Source organism: Symphodus melops (assembly GCF_947650265.1).
Source record: "Symphodus melops genome assembly, chromosome: 12".
NCBI lineage: Eukaryota > Metazoa > Chordata > Actinopteri > Labriformes > Labridae > Symphodus > Symphodus melops.
Genome location: NC_136702.1, coordinates 301,486 through 321,485, shown reverse-complemented (window position 1 = coordinate 321,485; position 20,000 = coordinate 301,486). Strand labels below are relative to the sequence as shown.

Sequence of the window (20,000 nt, the reverse complement as noted above, 5' to 3'; positions counted from 1 at the left end):
TGTTTGGCACCGGGCACATGATCAATAATTAACACCTGTGAAAGGGTGTGAAGGTTTGACATTTAGAAATCGTCATCTTGTTTAATTCAACAACGAAACCACCAAAAGATCCGATTCAAACAGACCCAGTTTGGCAAAAAAGAATTCTTTGCCTTCCAGCCGGGTCCTCGTGTCGAAGTTTAGATGGAAACAAACGTTAATAGACACAGTTAGAAGGTCTTTATCTGACCTTCCTGCAAACAGGCCTGGAATCTGTCCGAAGGTGTTCTCAGCCTGCACGCCATCAGATCGTCCTGCAGCAGCAGAGAGTGTGATGTGGATGTCGTGGTCGGGCACGGGGCGCTGTGACTTCCAGATGGATTCCAGTCCAACATGATGCACAGCAGTTTGGCATGACATGAATGCAAGACCAACATTTAAGTAAAGTGGATAAAGTCCTGATTGGGTGATTCACACGGAGGCCATCTTGGTTGTGTACAAACTGCTTTAAGGTGAGTAAAGGTCACCCTTATTAGATCGTTGTGATTGTCTGACCTTAAATCAGGACTCTGAGTGGGAGGGGCAGCAGACGTGAATAAAACATGAGCTCGCAGATCCGTCTGGATCCAAGCTAGCGCAGAAAACCATTAACCTATTTAGAATAGTGTTTTTCATAAACCCCACACTCTGATGGGTGGAAGATGTTTTTATATGATGACAGATGTTTTTAATGCCGAGTTCATTTTCTGCAGAAACCACGTTGAGTGAGCGGCAGGAAAGAACAGAACTAGAAACAACACATCTAAAGACTGAGCCCTCACCAGTTCTACCAACAGACCATCATTTATTCATCAATCAATGGCAAATAGATATTAACCAACGTTATTCTCACTAAACTGTGGTGACGATGGGCTGGCAGGATAAACTCCGGGGAGGCGTAAGGAGTTCAAGCGTGCAGAAGGTTTTCAGGGGTTTTGTGCATGTGTGCAAACACTCAGACAATAACATCTCCCCGATCAGAGAGGGACGCAGTCTTTGCTCCAGGTGGGTTAGAGGGAGACTTCCTGTTTCTCCTTCAGTGAAGCATAGTCTCAAAGTCTGTTCAGGTTGTGAAACATAAAGGTCTGAAAGACGAACCTGTTCATTTTGAAAATGTTGTTTCAAAGGCATTAACCCCCCCCCCCCCCCGCCCTAAGGCTCCTGATAGAGTTTGACTCTGAACATTAACCTTTGACTCCTGCCGACACTCTCGGCCCATACAGGATGTTTTCACTCAAAACAGTCTCAGTAACACAATCACCTGCATGTCACAGTGCACATCTGAGCGTCCTCCTCTACACGAGCTTCCACCTGGACGGCAACTCCATTTGTCCAAATTTGTCCCTCTCTGCTCCTAGGTTTGAGTTTGAGTGTGTCTTAGTGTGTATGTGTGTGTGTGTGTGTGTGTGTGTGTGTGTGTGTGTGACTTCTCCGGGGCACTTCAGAGCCATTCATCTATCTCTATTTTTATCTTAACATTTACTTCCTCGTTGTTCTCTGTTCTGTCCTCTTCTCAGAATCAGAACTGTTTTTTTATTTACACATCGAAGGAATCAGAAAAACAGTTAACATGAGAAATAAGGCAAAAATAGCAAGTTTTAAAATAAAAGATAAGAATGACCAATTTATGAATATCGAATAAAAACATAAATAGAATAGAATAAATATAATAGAAATCACAAAATGTACAAAGGGTGCATGAAAGAAACCTTTTGTCGGCTCCTTTCCTAGACCACCTTTCCTTTCTCTATCTCCTCCTGTCCTCTCTGTCACCCATGTCTTTATTTATATGCTAATTAATTATCATCACACCAGGTTTTAATGTCAACCTCTAATAATAACTGTCACTTACTATAAATTAAAAAGGAAACCAGGCATGAGTGTTGGCAGGACATCCCCACCCTCGATGTTTCGAGGGTGGGGATGTCAACACAGGATGCTGAAACAGAGCAGGGCTAACAGAGCAGAGCTAACAGAGCAGAGCTAACAGAGCAGGGCTAACAGAGCAGGGCTAACAGAGCAGAGCTAACAGAGCAGAGCTAACAGAGCAGAGCTAACAGAACAGGGCTAACAGAACAGGGCTAACAGAGCAGAGCTAACAGAACAGGGCTAACAGAGCAGAGCTAACAGAGCAGGGCTAACAGAGCAGAGCTAACAGAGCAGAGCTAACAGAGCAGGGCTAACAGAGCAGGGCTAACAGAGCAGAGCTAACAGAGCAGAGCTAACAGAGCAGAGCTAACAGAACAGGGCTAACAGAACAGGGCTAACAGAGCAGAGCTAACAGAACAGGGCTAACAGAGCAGAGCTAACAGAGCAGGGCTAACAGAGCAGAGCTAACAGAGCAGAGCTAACAGAGCAGGGCTAACAGAACAGGGCTAACAGAGCAGAGCTAACAGAGCAGAGCTAACAGAACAGGGCTAACAGAGCAGGGCTAACAGAGCAGAGCTAACAGAGCAGAGCTAACAGAGCAGAGCTAACAGAACAGGGCTAACAGAACAGGGCTAACAGAGCAGAGCTAACAGAACAGGGCTAACAGAGCAGAGCTAACAGAGCAGAGCTAACAGAACAGGGCTAACAGAGCAGGGCTAACAGAGCAGAGCTAACAGAGCAGAGCTAACAGAGCAGAGCTAACAGAACAGGGCTAACAGAACAGGGCTAACAGAGCAGAGCTAACAGAACAGGGCTAACAGAGCAGAGCTAACAGAGCAGAGCTAACAGAGCAGGGCTAACAGAGCAGAGCTAACAGAGCAGAGCTAACAGAGCAGGGCTAACAGAACAGGGCTAACAGAGCAGAGCTAACAGAGCAGAGCTAACAGAACAGGGCTAACAGAGCAGGGCTAACAGAGCAGAGCTAACAGAGCAGAGCTAACAGAACAGGGCAACAGAGCAGGGCTAACAGAGCAGAGCTAACAGAACAGGGCTAACAGAGCAGAGCTAACAGAGCAGAGCTAACAGAGCAGGGCTAACAGAGCAGAGCTAACAGAGCAGGGCTGTTTATATGAAGCAACACAATAAAGTCTGAAACCTGAGATTTACAGAAAAGGTGGATTCACAGGTTTCAGTTCCTCCAGGCCCCATAAACACAAGATAAAAACCATGGACTGTTTCTTTAATTTAATCAAATAATGAGCGTCAGACATCTTGGGTTTCATTGTTGATCTGTGGTTCCAGACTTTTCTGTTGTTTGGTCCACATGGCTGCATACAGACCTCCCTGGACCAGCAGCTCCTGGTGCCTGATCAGAACCCAGAAACAGATACGTGTGAGACAACAAGGAAACCACGACTTTCCCAAAACTACATCAACAAGTTCTGCTGTGCCGTTTCTGTTCTTCTTCAAATGAGCAGAAAGTGAGATCTAATGTTTTTGATTCAACATTGACAGTGTTTGAGCTCTTCAGGCCGTGGTCTTTTCCACACTCCAGGATCTCACCACATTTGATTTATTAATGTATATCTTGTTTTGCATCATATATGTGAGAACAGAAAGATATAAAGAAGAGAAAAACGGCCTCCAGCTTAAAGGAGAAGCCGAGCAGACGGGGAGAAGGTGGCTCGCTCGTAATGTCTTGTGACACCAGAGCGGCTTTAAAAACAAAGTTGAGCTCCTCCTTCAGACTTCATCCAACTTTACTATGAATTAGTAAAACCAAAAGTCTGTCACTGTCTGGACTTCCAGACAGGAAGAGAGAGAGAGCAACATGACGAGGGTCAGAAATAGAACGAAGGAGCAGGTAGATATGAAGAAGAGCAACAGGAGGACAAAAGACTCACAGTCTAATCTAACTTTGTCTTTGTGCTTCACATCTTTTAAAGACTGACGGTAAAATTAAGACAGATTCTTGTTTTTTAACTTTCCTGTTTTAGTGTTTATTCATGTAAACGAGCTGATCTTAAAGAAAACATTACACCGTGACATCTCCACGCCTCGGCCATGTTTCTGACATCTGACAGAAACATGGGGGCCGCCTGAGCCAATGATCAGAGACACAAACATGGCGACCAGATCGCCTTCCTTCAGGAGTGACGAAGAGTCTCTTGGTAATAAAGAAATATCATTGGAAGTTTAGATTATTGGATCAGCGGCAGCGGTCTCGTGTGTGTCATCAGTATTTGTCATGATGAATAAGCAGGGTTCTCTGTGTGCACGCTCACTCAGCTCGGCGTGGATGTTGTCCTGGTGAAGAATGTGAAGCTTGGTGATAGCCCGAGGACTCCTCGCCTCTCGGTTTCACCATACACTCCAGACTGTGTGAATGTGACCCCGGACGCTGAGCTGGCCCGCCCCGTGTTTACACCCATCAGAAGATGAATGACTTCTAGTCGGGGTTTCCCGGACTTGCCTGCAGGGGTCTCTCTGTGTGTTTACCATCCGACACACCTGAGTGATAACTCCCTGAGGTGTGTCTCCCGTGTTGAGGAGGATCACACAGATTTAAAATGTCTCTCCGGTCTAATCCAAACATTTCAACTGCACGCCATGTCTCAGAGCGAGCTGCTGAGGCGAACTCACACGAGCTAGTCTCACCCCTAACCTTCTTATTTGAAATCATCAGAAACAGAAGGTCAATGTAGTGTGTGTGTGTGTGTGTGTGTGTGTGTGTGTGTGTGTGATCAATCAGCCTTTGGGGCAGAAAAAGACACCAGAAGGTTTCAGGGGCACAAAAACACAGCTGAGTGTTTCTGATCTCCAGACAACAAATTTGAAACCACTTAGGACACACAGGATTGTTCATGTGTGTCAAACACACACACACACACTCTCACACACACACACACACTCTCACACACACACACACACACACACATCAGTGATCTCTTGTGTCAGCAGTCTTACCGTCCTCTCTCTGCGATCTGCCCGTCATGAATCACCAGGATCTGATTCGCTCCAACGATGGTGGACAACCTGCAAAGAGACGTTTATTATTCAGTGTGATTTTTTGTTTGTTGCTTCTTAGAAACATAAAATGCATATCATATAACAGCAGGCAGGCAGACATACAGCAGACTGTTTAAGCCCATCATGTTTGAAGCTTGATCTTTATGTGAGCAAGTTTTTTATTCAGTCTTGTCAGATCTCAAAACAAAGACGTTATAATGTGGAGACGTTTAACTTGAAGTCAGTTTGACCCTCAACATCAACATCTTTGTTTTGTAGACAAATCAAAAAGTTGAATTTTATTTTCTGAACATCATACAGCCTCTTTCTGGAAGTTTCTGATTCAGACATGCCTGAAGATACACACAGAATATCCCTTCACCTTTGGAAACAGCACATTTATTTAACACTCTAAATGAACTCTGTTGGTATTTTAGTTTCACAAACCCTTCATGAATAAATCAATTGAAAGTAACACTATTTATAATATTGTTTCTGTGACTCTGTCCGTGTGTTTCTTTGCTGCTGCTGCAGCTTCAAACAGGATAATAGACGTCATTAATAGCTGATAGAACAGTCAGAGCTATGAAAACAGGGTACAGGTACTATTCTTCATAGGTGAGTGATCAGGAGGAGGAGCGAGTGTCTGAGGTGTCAGGGACCCACGTGCTCAGCTACACAGTCAGAAACACTGAGCCGCTGTATGTCGGCCATGTTTGTGAGTGCGTCGCTCTCGGGTGGAGAACTCTGTATGAACTTGTCTGTAAATTATTAAAGCTAATATTCATGACCAGTCTCTGATTAAAGACACGCACGCATGGGTTGAGACGGCTCTGGGGCCTGATGAGGAATCACACAGATTATTTCTCAGGTGTTGTAAGACGTGCAGATGAAAGATGGACACTTCTTCAGACGGTATTAAAAGAAGTTAGAGCTTCAATAAAGCATTTTTTGAGGTATAATTTATTTGTAAAGTTTCACATTATTCCCTCACGCTGCAGGCAGGACACACGCCTTCCTTTCCAAACTGCTGAGTGTCACTTCAAGCTTCAGCAGAGCCACCACTCTGCTTTAATGTCATCAAAGCTATCTTTGGACGTCCAGCTTCAATATTTGATAGAAAACCTCGGTCAAAGGTAGAAATATCTCTCCCCAGAGCCTGCAGACGTCAAAGGCTTTTTTTCTCCACTCATTCAAGCTTATATTATTTTACAGCAGGAGGAAAGAATCCGACTGTTTCCATAAAGAAAGGATAAAAAATCTGCTTCATGATCTGTTTTTAACTCAGTGTACACGTCGCACATCTTCTCCTGGTATGGATACAGTCGCTCGTGCAAACATCTATCTAGGTCAGACTTTTTTTAGTTGTTTGTTTTGACACTAACAGTAACGTACATTTGAAACAGAATTTGCTGTAAAGTTATGTACATGTGTGAAGCCAGCAACCAGGACCAAGACGAGAGTGAGACCGAGACATTTAGACATCTAGACGGCGTGGAGGCCGAGACAGGAGGAGACTTGTCTGCGTTCATCAGGTAGCTTTGCATGATATGTCGCTAAAAACCCAGAACGCTGCAGGGCTGCCAGGAGAGGGCTGCTCTCCAGGTCTGGGAGGAGAGAGTCTATGTGAGAGGTTTCAGCGGCTCACGTACACGATTGAAGCCGTCATATCAGGGAACTATGGCGTGATTTAAAGAGCACGCCGTTTAGCGCCCTCTGCAGACTCATCCTGTAGTTACTCCAACATACGTTTACCTCCTGATCTCAAACTTTGCCCACGTTGAGTCTGCACATCCTGCACTGGGACACTATATGATTTTAACATGGAGATCCCCAGAATAAATCAATCGTAATAAAAAGCCAAGGATGACTTCACTTCTTTCAATTTGTTTTGGTGCCTAAAGCGAACAACAACTTTCATTAGTGTTACTCTGACTAGAACACATTGATGATTGTAATAGAGGAGTGTGCAGTTAGCTTTGTTTAAATCAATCTACTGACAACAGGCCATAATAAGAAACATGTACAGTAATAATACAATCCATTACTACACTTCTAAGTCCTGTAATGGCACGTGAAGTTGTGAAGTGACACATGTAGTCATGTGGTTGCTTCATATTCAGGGTGCTGGTATCCTGCTCCATCTGGAGAGGACAGGCCCAAACGACATGCTGCACCCACTTATTGGAAGAAGACTCGTAAAAATAAGGAGCTGATGAGAAGAGCACTGTTCTCCCTGCTTGAACTTGTAAACAATTTGCAGCCATGTTCAGAAGAAGGAGAGAAATCTCTCCATCCAAGAAGGGAAGTTTTAGACATCCAGGCTGGTCCTTCAAGCGAAGGCCTGATCTCTGTCTTTGTACGTTTTCATTTTATTTAATGCTCCACTGATGAGGTCAACAAACAGTGCTGATCCTGCTCCATCTGTTGCTGCTCCTGTTGGATCAATTTAATCACAGACCTGCAGGTCAGTGAACAGCCTGAGTGATAGACCTGATGTAAGGAAGGATCCTGTTGGATACTTGGCTCATTCATAGATAAATAAAGGGACACTGAACAACAGAGGTCTTATTAACAAAAGGATTGCACAGCTGCACCGCCAAGCGCATGGCGTCTTAGTGCTGCTGCTGTTTGCGTAGATAGAAAAATTCCCCCCCCCTTTTTTTTTAAATGACTGCATCAACAGTGGCATCATTTGTACGAACACTGGGACAAACACGCAAAAAGTGAAAAAATGACCATCTACGGAGAGTTGGTGGAAACTGCGCCGCAGTGTTTCTAAAAGATATAATGTGTTAAATATCCAGGGAAAATAAATCCACATTTGTGTGACTTCAAATGACGTAAATAAAGTCATGAAGGAAGACTTCAGGATTCAAACTCAGATCTGGCTTCAAACTTTAAAAGAGTTTCTTTATGTGGACGTCTTCTGTGTCTCTCGACATTCACTCTGAATGATCTTTGTGGATTAGAGCCCCCCCCCCCCCCCCCCCCTGTTGTTTCAGATACTCAAAACAGGTTTCACAATAAATATATTATTAGTTCCCAGAGTTCATAGCACTCTGTTAAACACACACACAGGTGGTGGAATCATTAGCTCCAATCCAACTGCTGTTTTATGCCATAATCCGTTTTTCATTGAGATTATGAAATGGATCAAAGACTCTGCTTTCTTTCTTTAACTTTCATTCAGCACTTTATGAAGTCGAGCTGGCCGAATGCCTCGAGCTTTAGTGTCAACACAAAGACCACTTCTCAGTCAGCATCTGTAACCGATGAGTGGAGGCATCGCTCAGAGTTTCCGTACAGGTGCAGGTGAATCATGGTTTTTATAGTTGGTCTAATCATTGAGTGTGTATGTAACGCCTCACTGTACCAACTCAGGCTGCTTTAGATTATTCCTCTTTATCTTTAGAGACAGGACAGCAGAGAAAGTCAGCGGGGACCCACGAGCAATAAAAGGAGACACAGCTCGGATTTGAACCCGCACCAACAGCTCATGAGACCTTAAGCCTGGTCAGTGTGGGCGACTAGAGCGACATATCAATAACAGGAGCTGAAGTGTCGCTGTCTCTAAAGATAGAGGAATTAAAAGCTCAGCTGTTATAATTATTTGTAAATTGCAAAATACTTTTCAGATATCGAACATTATGAGATTTTGAAATGAAACAAGAAATGTGATTGGTCATTCAATAACTTAGTCCCTTCTAAAACTCAAGAGGAACAGCCTTCTGATTGGACGTTACTTTTCATGGACGTTTCATGACCATTAAAGACTTTAGAGACTTTTGTAAGGTGTCGTAAAATAAGCTGCGTCAGTCTGGGAAACAGATGATGAACTGTAAATCACAGCCTGTTGTTTTGCTGTTTATGGACTGAATTAAAAACCACTAACTCCTTCGATCTGATATCGGACTTTGCCAAAACTTTGAGTAAAAGCAAAGCTGGAAACTCTCAGGAAAATGAAAAACACAATTTGTTGATGAACTCATTATATAAACTTCCCATGGAATGAAACAGATGATGCAATAATCCTTCCGGTCAAATCTGGAAGTCTGTCAAACTAAATATTGTTTCTAGATTTTTCCCATGTAGAGGAAAGCAGACTTTGAAGTGTCAGCCTGTGGTGGCTCTCTCTCTGTGCATTGATCACGTTATTAGAGATGAAATGATCCCGTGTGCTTCTGCAGGAAGTGCTGAAGCCGCTGTTAACACAGTGTTGCAGGAATCAGCAGCACAGGCTTCTTCCCTCTTCATGTCTTTTAATGTCTGCGAGTGTCAGAGCCTTTCAAGTCTTTTTCAATATCACTCAGACTGATGAATAAGCGGACATCTGTTTCTTTTACTTTTGTTGACCTGTCATCACATGTCATCGTCATATCCTCCAATCAGCTTTTAATTTAATCTCTCCATCCCTCTCTTTGTGTCAGCTCTAATCCTGTTTTCCTTTCACCACGTCCCTCTTTTCCTTTCATCTCCCTCGCACACATTTGCTTCTTCTTTTCACTTTGCTCTTGTCTTACCAGCGCCGAGTGGAATCACATTGTAACAGATCTGTCTTTTATATTTACAGATTACGTGTTAATGCAGCCAGTGTCAGAGGATTATGGAGTCCGCACAGACGTTCATGTCTCCTCCTGACTCTGACCATCCTCCGACTTTTCCCTCAGCTTCCTCAGGAAGCTTTAAGTTTGGCGTCTTGCATGTCGGTTAGTTTGCAGTTACATTTGGCGACACTCTTTTCTATTTCCATCAGGATGAGATGAAATAAACTGGAGATGCCTTCATCCTCATGGACCGCCATCAGGTCAAATATAAGATGGTCCCTTACTTCAGCTCACACCAAACGCCTGCTAAATTATTATCACCTGGACTTCAGTGTTCAATGTAGTGAGCTAACGTTAGCATGCTAAAAAGAGTGTTGGTTTCTGCCCTTGCTGCCCGTTCGACCTGAGGGACTGAACCTGACTCAACGAGAAAGTGTGAAAGGACCTTCAGAAGTCTGCTGTCTGCAGTAACTCAAAGGACTTCCTGTGAAAGTTAAACAGGATGTGACGTCACCTGTGTGCGACCACGATAGTCGTCCTGTTGGTGCAGACGTCGGCCAGTGAAGCCTGGATGTTCCTCTCAGTTTGAGTGTCCAGTGAAGACGTGGCCTGATGAAACAAACCAAACATTTAATAAGTGAGCGTGTTTGTGTGAGCGACTGCTGTAATGTTGTATTCACTGCTTTAACCAACAAGACACACATGGAAAGAGACAAAGTCATCAGAGTCTCAGAAAGACTTCTGACCAACATCTAAACACAGACAGAGAGACAGACAGAGACAGACAGACAGACAGACAGAGAGACAGACAGAGACAGACAGACAGACAGACAGACAGACAGACAGACAGACAGAGAGACAGACAGACAGACAGACAGACAGACAGACAGACAGACAGACAGACAGACAGAGAGACAGAGAGACAGAGAGACAGACAGACAGAGAGACAGAGACAGACAGACAGACAGAGAGACAGAGAGACAGACAGAGAGACAGACAGACAGACAGACAGACAGACAGACAGAGAGACAGACAGACAGACAGACAGACAGACAGACAGACAGACAGACAGACAGAGAGACAGAGAGACAGACAGACAGACAGACAGAGAGACAGACAGACAGACAGACAGACAGAGAGACAGACAGACAGACAGACAGACAGACAGACAGAGAGACAGACAGACAGACAGAGAGACAGACAGACAGACAGACAGACAGACAGACAGACAGACAGAGAGACAGACAGACAGACAGACAGAGAGACAGACAGACAGACAGACAGACAGAGAGACAGACAGACAGACAGACAGACAGACAGACAGACAGACAGACAGACAGAGAGACAGACAGACAGACAGACAGAGAGACAGACAGACAGACAGACAGACAGACAGACAGACAGACAGACAGAGAGACAGACAGACAGACAGAGAGACAGACAGACAGACAGACAGACAGACAGAGAGACAGACAGACAGACAGACAGACAGACAGACAGACAGACAGACAGACAGACAGAGAGACAGAGAGACAGACAGACAGACAGAGAGACAGAGAGACAGACAGACAGACAGAGAGACAGACAGAGAGACAGACAGACAGAGAGACAGACAGACAGACAGACAGACAGACAGACAGACAGACAGAGAGACAGACAGACAGACAGACAGACAGACAGACAGACAGACAGACAGAGAGACAGACAGACAGACAGACAGACAGACAGACAGACAGACAGACAGACAGACAGACAGACAGACAGACAGACAGACAGGTCCTCTTCTGAATCCTTCCACCAGTCGAGTGATTAATGGAGGAAACAGCAGCTATGAAGCAGCATGGTGTGAATGTAAAGTGAAGCAGGAAACTCTTCACTTCTTTTTCACACTGCAGTCGTGTCTTTGAAGAGATCACAGAGTTTTAACAAACCTCAACCATTTACAACATCAGCTCTTTGATACCAGCTTCAGGGTCTTTAACGCGTCTGTTTATCCTCCCCTACACTTACATCCTGGCACTTTGTTGAGCCCGTTCATCAAAGATGAATCTCTACACTTAAAGAAGTCCATTCAGACACAACCACATGTCGCCTTCTTGTGCTCCAGGAAAGATCAGGTTGCTAAGCTATCTGCATTAGCTGGGGATGCTAACACCTCTCTGACCTGCTGTTTGGTGAATGTTCTGTCATTGAGGTTCGTTCAGCAGCTGAGTTTGAATGAACAGGTTGCTACGTAGGAGTCCTTCAGTTTTACACGTCCTCGTGTCCTCACCTCATCCAGCAGAATGATCCGAGGCTCCTTCAGGATGGTTCGAGCAATCGCCACTCTTTGCTTCTCCCCACCGCTGAGCTTCAGACCCCGCTCCCCGACCTCCGTGTCGTAACCTGGTCGGACACATTACCATCATCCTCATCAATCACCTGCTTACACTTTGTCCCAACATGAAGGTTGATTTGAAACAAGAAACGGTGTATCTCCATCCTCATCCTCACACACCCGGCCTGACCCTGAGGGAGCTCCAGGATCCTGCTGTGTATGTCTGCAGCCATGGCAGCTCTCTCCACCTGCTGCTCGCTCGCTGTCACTCGGCTGTAGCGGATGTTGTTGCGGATGGTGTCGTTGAAGAGAACTGTATCCTGGGGAACCACGCCGATGTAGGACCTCAGAGAAGACTGCCGCACCTACAGGACAGAGAGACGGAGCCTCAGAGCTGAGCCAACAGGAACCCTGCTGACAGAGACCAGCTCTGCAGGACTACAAGCAGGAACCCTGCTGACAGAGACCAGCTCTGCAGGTCTACAAACAGGAACCCTGCTGACAGAGACCAGCTCTGCAGGACTACAAGCAGGAACCCTGCTGACAGAGACCAGCTCTGCAGGTCTACAAACAGGAACCCTGCTGACAGAGACCAGCTCTGCAGGTCTACAAGCAGGAACCCTGCTGACAGAGACCAGCTCTGCAGGTCTACAAACAGGAACCCTGCTGACAGAGACCAGCTCTGCAGGTCTACAAACAGGAACCCTGCTGACAGAGACCAGCTCTGCAGGACTACAAACAGGAACCCTGCTGACAGAGACCAGCTCTGCAGGACTACAAACAGGAACCCTGCTGACAGAGACCAGCTCTGCAGGTCTACAAACAGGAACCCTGCTGACAGAGACCAGGCATCAACAGACCACCTTGTACCTGGGCTCCTCAGATCTTTCGGGTCATGACCCAGACTTATTCCATGTTGGAGTTCTCGCTCTACTTGCTCTTGAAATACACACACACACACACACACACACACACACACACACACACACACACACACACACACACACACACACACACACACACACACATCATACAGCTACATAAATGTTGCATGGCTGAGTCCATCCTATACTATATAATGCATGCTGCCCCGGGTCACAGACAGAACATGTCCTGAACAGGTTTCTCATCATGGGTGAGACTCCCTTCATCCCTGCTCAGGTTTCCAGTCACTGAGTCGTTTCACAGAGAGGAGAGGATGTTTTTTAAAGAATCATAAAAACTTCATGAACACAGCAGACAAAGTTCAGACACATTTTATATGTTGTTATTTGTCTGGACATTGGAGCGTCAGAGGCCTTGTGGTTATGTCTGGTGTACAGAGGCTGTAGTCCTCGTCTCAGCGGTTGTGGGTTCGAATCCTGCCTCGGCCCTTCGCTGCATGTCCTCCCCTTGCTCTCCCTCCTCTCAATGCTCGTCTGAAACTGTCGACCTGATGGGTCTGGATTCAAACCTTCAGCTCTCTCCTCGTGTTTTATTGGATCTGTGCAGGAATAATTTCCGGCTCTCGATCGCTCTCTGCTCGCTGCGCAGTCCTTTGAGTGTTTCCTGTTAAAGCTTTTCTCCACAGCCACAACAGAACAAATTCCATTTCCTGCAACAGCTCGGTTTGGCTGCTAACCTCACTTTCCCTTAATTTGATCTTTTCTCATTTACTTTTGGTTTTCATTCCACTGGAGAAGAACACGGCATGTGTTTCTAATGGAGCTGGATCTTTAAAGAGAGGGAAGCAGGCAGATGGAGAGGGGAAGAAGAAAGGAGGAGAATAATGAGCCGTTTAACGTTTTCACTGAAGCATCAACTGAGGAAGAAAAAAGGACATCTCTAAGAGAGGGACAGCTGTCCTCACAGGAAATATATCAAGACAATGTCAGATCCAAAAATGTCCCAACCAACACTAATCAGGTCTTTATGAAACTGTAACTTGAACCATGTGCTGTCAGAACCATAAACACGGCCATTAAAAGCAGCACCAGCAGGTCCAGAGGAAGCAGAAACTCGATCAGGGTCAAACACATGAAATATGAGCATCGTTTTATGTCCGTGGATAATCCGGTCCAAACGTGTTCTGAACAACATGAAGACGTTTGACCTCTCCACGGATTCTTCAGTTCTAATCTGGAGCCTGATTCTGCTCCGACCCGGTCTTGATTCTGCTCCGACCCGGTCCTGATTCTGCTCCGACCCGGTCCTGATTCTGCTCCGACCCGGTCCTGATTCTGCTCCGACCCGGTCCTGATTCTGCTCCGACCCGGTCCTGATTCTGCTCCTGCTCTGGGGTCTCAGAGATCACAAAGAACACCATCATAGTTTTTAGCTGTCATTACAAACTTGGCTCAACAAAGCGACACTGAAACTTGAGTTTTATGGTGTAAATAAAAACACACGGATGAATCACTGGAGGGTTGAGTAACGAGCAGTGAGCCTGCGGTGTTACGGCCAGCTGAGCTGGACTCATCAGGGCTTCACTACATGTGGCGTCCATGTGCAGGGACAAACAGGCCGAGCTGCATAAAAACCGTGGTCACACCTTTCCAAAAGAAAAGGACGGATTACTGTTCCACCATCAGAGAGACGGATCCATGCCCTGCTTCTCTCTCTGGATTTGGACAGATTTGGAGAAAATGTTCACATTTTCTTAGAAGTGCAGAAAGAACAGATCCTTTAATCTCAGAGCAGATGTGTGCAGAGAACATGTGGACGCCAGATATTAAATATTCATTATAGAGACCAGAGAACCTCTTTATAAAAGTTAAAGGAAGACACATCAGTCGATCATAACTGTGTGAATGTGTGTGAGTCCTGACTGTCTCCAGTGAGGGAGAAGCTGGAGTCCTGCTGGCTGTGTTGTTGTCAGAGCTGTGTTTACATGGAGGAGGCGTGTCCGAGGTTGGTTACATCTACTGGATCAAGAAGTCGCACGTTACTGAGGTTTAACTATTAAAGCTGCCTGCGTGACTGTGAGCGTATGAGACGCAGTCTGTCTCCCAGAGAGGTGCTGAGTCCGTCTCACTCCTGCTAGCGACAGTACGGACGTGAAGCATGTTGAACCATTCAATCAACTCAGCGCTCCACTGTGTTTATTTACTGAACAATAAAGGAGAGTTTGCAGGATTCTCTCCCACTGAGGGATGAAAGATGTTAAACGTGTCGCTGCGTTTGTAACGCACAATGAATGAAGGTGATGTTGGCGGCCATGACGGCGCGTGTCAGCATGGGACTGATATAAAGGACTGAAATGAAACATGCTCTTCTTCTGCAGATGTTACGGTGATCAATAAATACTTGTTTATGTGGACATATTTTTCCTGGGCGAGTTCTTAGAAGATTACACATTTAAAAAGTATTTATGGACCACAACATGAAACGCAGGCTGAGGTTTAATGGAGTGATAAATTTCTCCTGCACTAATCACACATACCTCTCAAGGGTTTCAGATGTTTTTGAGCCGTTTAAAAGAAGGCCGACCGCACGGATAAATACTTTATTGTGTCAGATTGTTCATCATGAATAATCGCTCGCAGATCACCGGATTGGATTTGTTGCTGTTCGTTCCTAAAGGTTTAGTCATACTGAGCAGGAAGAGGCTGCTTTACCTTAAAACCCCACCAGAGGCTTCTGCTGCCTACATACGATCAGGAGGGGTCCACTGCAATGATGTGTCCCTGCAGGGGGCGCTGGAGTCCCCGTGTGTCCCTGCAGGGGGCGCTGGAGTCCCCCGTGTGTCCCTGCAGGGGGCGCTGGAGTCCCCCGTGTGTCCCTGCAGGGAGCGCTGGAGTCCCTGTGTGTTCCTGCAGGGGGCGCTGGAGTCCCCGTGTGTCCCTGCAGGGGGCGCTGGAGTCCCCGTGTGTTCCTGCAGGGGGCGCTGGAGTCCCTGTGTGTTCCTGCAGGGGGCGCTGGAGTCCCCGTGTGTTCCTGCAGGGGGCGCTGGAGTCCCTGTGTGTTCCTGCAGGGGGCGCTGGAGTCCCCGTGTGTTCCTGCAGGGGGCGCTGGAGTCCCTGTGTGTTCCTGCAGGGGGCGCTGGAGTCCCCGTGTGTTCCTGCAGGGGGCGCTGGAGTCCCCTGTGTGTCCTGCAGGGGTCGCTGGAGTCCCCCGTGTGTCCTGCAGGGGGCGCTGGAGTTCCCCGTGTGTCCCTGCAGGGGGCGCTGGAGTCCCATGGATGGCGGTCTCCGTGCTGGAAATGCTGTCTCAGGCTAACTTTGAGTCAAGCTAACGACAGGCTGAGAGCTGAGGTGGGTTTTAAGCCTCCTGACAAACCGTCACATGGCGCCCACCTGTCAATCAGCTCAGCTACACGCCTTGTTGTGAATAACTCTGATCCTTCATCCAATCAAAACTGCTGAGTCATGAAAACATTCCCCCCCCGTACAGTGTGTGTGGATGGAGACATGAGCTAATCACACCTATTTGGTTTTTTGAAGCAGGCTGTAAACATGTTCATGTCTGCTGTAAAAACAGGCTGTTTGAATGGGTGTGTATGTGACTTCCTGTGCTACTGCAGTCAGCCTCTAGTGGACACTCCAGGTACTGCAGCCAGCCTCTAGTGGACACTCCAGGTACTGCAGGATGTTACACTTCAGGCCTCGGCTTCACTTTGAAACACTGAAAGGTTGCTGCTTGTCAGTAGGGTTGGCCTGAATCAGGAGGAGAGTTCACATTATAATCCCTCCAGTGGGATCATGGTGTACCCTGGTCTCCTCTCAGGTCCTCCTCTCTGTACGGCCTCATCAGCTGCTTGTATCTGTGAACACAGCTCATCACCTATGACACTGGTCCTGTCAGAATAATGGCCTCCAGTAAAATGTCACCATGGTCTTCACATCTCCCATTCTTTACCGTCTTCTGTCCTGAGCTTTTACGCCATCACACTCTGTAGTTGTTGTTTGACGGGAGTTGCATTATATCCGTAACATGTTTTTCTGCAGCTGTCGCCTGCTCTCACGGGATTGGTTAATACTACTTTGACTTCGAAACAATCTCAAACCTGACCACAAACAAACGACCTGTCAATTCTGACTTCTTGCAGCTTCTACCATTCTCAAGACGCAGGAGTGTTTCAGCTGGGTCGGTCAGCGCCGTTCATCACGGCGTCCTCCTGCTCACAAAGATAAACAGTCTGACTTTAATTAAGGAGACGACAAAATATGTGATGATGCAGCGACCCTCCTGCTGCGTAATTACAAACCAGCGTCCTCATCATCATCACAGCCTGAAACAGCACGCACTCAGACAGGTGTTCATGTGTGTGTGTGTGTGTGTGTGTGTGTGTGTGTGTCGTCATGTGCTTGTGTTTTTTACTGAGACTTTTGAGTTTCTGCAATAACTGTGCTATCTTTACACACAAACACACACACACACCACACACACACACACACACACACACACACACACACACACACACATCTGGCGTCTGGACTCGTTGCTGCATAATTCAGAAACCTTTTACTATGATTTATTCACAGTGTGACCAGAGCTCACACTCAGCCCAGCTGTGTGTGTGTGTGTGTGTGTGTGTGTGTGTGTGTGTGTGTGTGTGTGTGTGTGTGAGAGAGAGAGAGAGGGGGGGGAAAGTGGATGTCAAGGTGTGTGAGCCAAAGGCAGGAAACAGCCATGACGGAGAGATGAAAGGAGCTGATCACTTCCTCAGTTAGATATATGAGAAGATATAAAAGTGTCTGGAGAACAGTGAAGTTACAAGCAGCTCAGATTGAGAAGTTAAAAACAAACAAATCACTCTTCTGTGCAGCTAAACTGGGTTAGAAGCTAAAGCTGTAAAATCCAGCAGTTCCTGGAGTGTCCACTAGAGGCTTGTTGTTTACCTTGGAGATGTCCTGTCCGTCAACGCAGATCCTGCCCATCTGAGGGTCATAAAATCTGAACAACAGACGCAGGATGGAGCTCTTCCCTGATCCAGATGGGCCAACCTGCACACACACACACACACACACACACACACACACACACACACACTGACGTTTAAAGCTCTCATATTGTCCTCATGTTCTCCTTTCATGTTGTCAGTGGCTGACAGGGGAGTGCCCACTCTCCTCTGATTGGCTAACCCTCTATAAGCCTTCCAGTGTTAGCAGAACGCTGCAGGGCTGCCAGGAGAGGGGGCTGTGTGTAAATCTGTGCAGGTCAACTTACCAAAGCTACCGTCTGTCCGGCCTCCACTGTAAAGCTCACATCCCTGAGAACCTGCATGCTACACAAAACACAGAGTCAGGTTCTTTAAAGTCTGCTGTTCTTCAACACAAACACAGAGCAGCAACAAGCCTGTCGAAGACCTTTGATTATTTGAGCTTTTGTTGTGATTAATGTTTTTGTTCTTAAATCACAGACAGCTGGATCTGTTGGACACGTTCGCTCTGATCAAACTATCAAAATGACAAAAACACAGAGGAGGCCAATCAAGGCGTTTCATTAATCAAAAATAAAGATGTGTGTGTTTTTTTCATCCTGCAGAGAGCAAGTGATGAAATCCAGCTGAGTCACTTCTGACATCAACATTTACATAAATAAAGAAGCAGTCTGTAACTCGGACCCACTGAGAAACTGTCACCCATGTGGCCATGTGACCTTCACACAGCATGTGACCTTCACACAACATGTGACCTTCACACAGCATGTGACCTTCACACAACATGTGACCTTCACACAGGAAGAGGTTTTTATACACACCCGGGAACGTAGCTGAAACACACTCTGTCAAAGTCCACCTGACCTGCTGTCAGCTGCAAGTCCTCAGCAGCCACAGCATCCTGCACCTGGAGGAGGAGGAGGAGGAGGAGGAGGAGGAGGAGAGGGAGGAGGAGAGGGAGGAGGAAGAGGAGGAGAGGGAGGAGGAGGAGGAAGAGGAGGAGGAGGAGGAGGAGGAGGAGGAGAGGGAGGAGGAGGAGGAGGAGGAGAAAGAGGAGGAGGAGGAGGAGGAGGAGAGGGAGGAAGAGGAGGAGAGGGAGGAGGAGGAGGAGGAGGAGAGGGAGGAGGAGGAGGAGGAGGAGAAAGAGGAAGAGGAGGAGGAGAAGGAGGAGGAAGAGGAGGAAGAGAAGAAGGAGGAGGAGAGGGAGGAAGAGGAGGAGAGGTAGGAGGAGGAGGAGGAGGAGAGGGAGGAGGAGGAGGAGGAGAAAGAGGAAGAGGAGGAGGAGAAGGAGGAGGAAGAGGAGGAAGAGAAGGAGGAGGAGGAGAGGGAGGAAGAGAAGAAGGAGAAGGAGAGGGAGGAAGAGAAGAAGGAGGAGGAGGAGGAGAAGGAAGAGAAGGAGGAGGAGGAGGAGGAGGAAGAGAAGGAGGAGGAGGAGGAGAGGGAGGAGAAGGAGGAGGAGGAGGAAGAGGAGTAGGAGGAAGAGAAGGAAGAGGAGAGAGGAAGAGAAGAAGGAGGAGGAGGAGGAAGAGAAGAAGGAGGAGGAGGAGGAAGAGAAGGAGGAAGAGGAGGAGGAGAAGGAGGAGGAGAGGGAAGAAGAGGTGGAGGAGGAGGAGGAGGAAGAGAAGGAGGAGGAGGGGAGGAGGAGAGGGAGGAGGAGGAAGAAGGAGGAGGAGGAGAGGGACGTGTATGTTAGCTATGCTATGGCGTTAGCAACACGTGTATGTTAGCTATGCTATGGCGTTAGCAACACGTGTATGTTAGCTATGCTATGGCGTTAGCAACACGTGTATGTTAGCTATGCTATGGCGTTAGCAACACGTGTATGTTAGCTATGCTATGGCGTTAGCAACACGTGTATGTTAGCTATGCTATGGCGTTAGCAACATGCCACATGTTGCCACAGGCAGTGTCAGCCGGTATATATCCGTATATTTGGAGACGTCACTCTTATTACACCAGACGACTCAACAAGACAACTTTGAGATTCTCCGATGTGGCGTGCTTCGCAGTGGCGGCGATTTATGAACTTAAGTTTAGCTTTAGCTGACGGCGCGTGATGTGCATCCTTCATTCATACAGAGCTGCAACTTTAACAGAGACATAAATCTGAAGGGGTTAAATATATTAACGGTTTGAATTTATCACCCTCAAGGCTTTAGCGTTGCCTTCCTCCTCCTCTCCTCCTCCTCCTCCTCCTCGCCTGCAGCTTCCCAAGCCGAAGAAAAGGCCGCTGTGTTTTAAGGTGCCCTCTAATGCCTTTGTGCACATTCATGTGGCTGTTTACCATATCAAGGGACTGTGAATGTAGGAGCCTTTAGTGAGGCAGCTGGAGGACGCCTTTTCCCACCGAAACACACACAAAAAGTCAGACAAGCACACA

At 46.9% G+C, this 20,000-nt stretch overlaps 1 protein-coding gene across 1 annotated transcript; it reads right to left on the bottom strand.

The window, feature by feature from the left end:
* Positions 1–2,985: 2,985 nt before the first annotated feature.
* On the bottom strand, positions 2,986–18,773 carry abcb6b (ATP binding cassette subfamily B member 6 (LAN blood group) b; the record flags this gene model as incomplete). Its single annotated transcript, XM_079357946.1, has 8 exons — positions 2,986–3,253; positions 4,855–4,923; positions 9,958–10,052; positions 11,716–11,828; positions 11,951–12,125; positions 17,580–17,684; positions 17,908–17,965; positions 18,442–18,773. Coding segments are annotated over 8 exons (1,050 nt in total), but the record flags the coding sequence as incomplete, so codon positions are not given.
* Between the last annotated feature and the right edge of the window lie 1,227 nt (positions 18,774–20,000).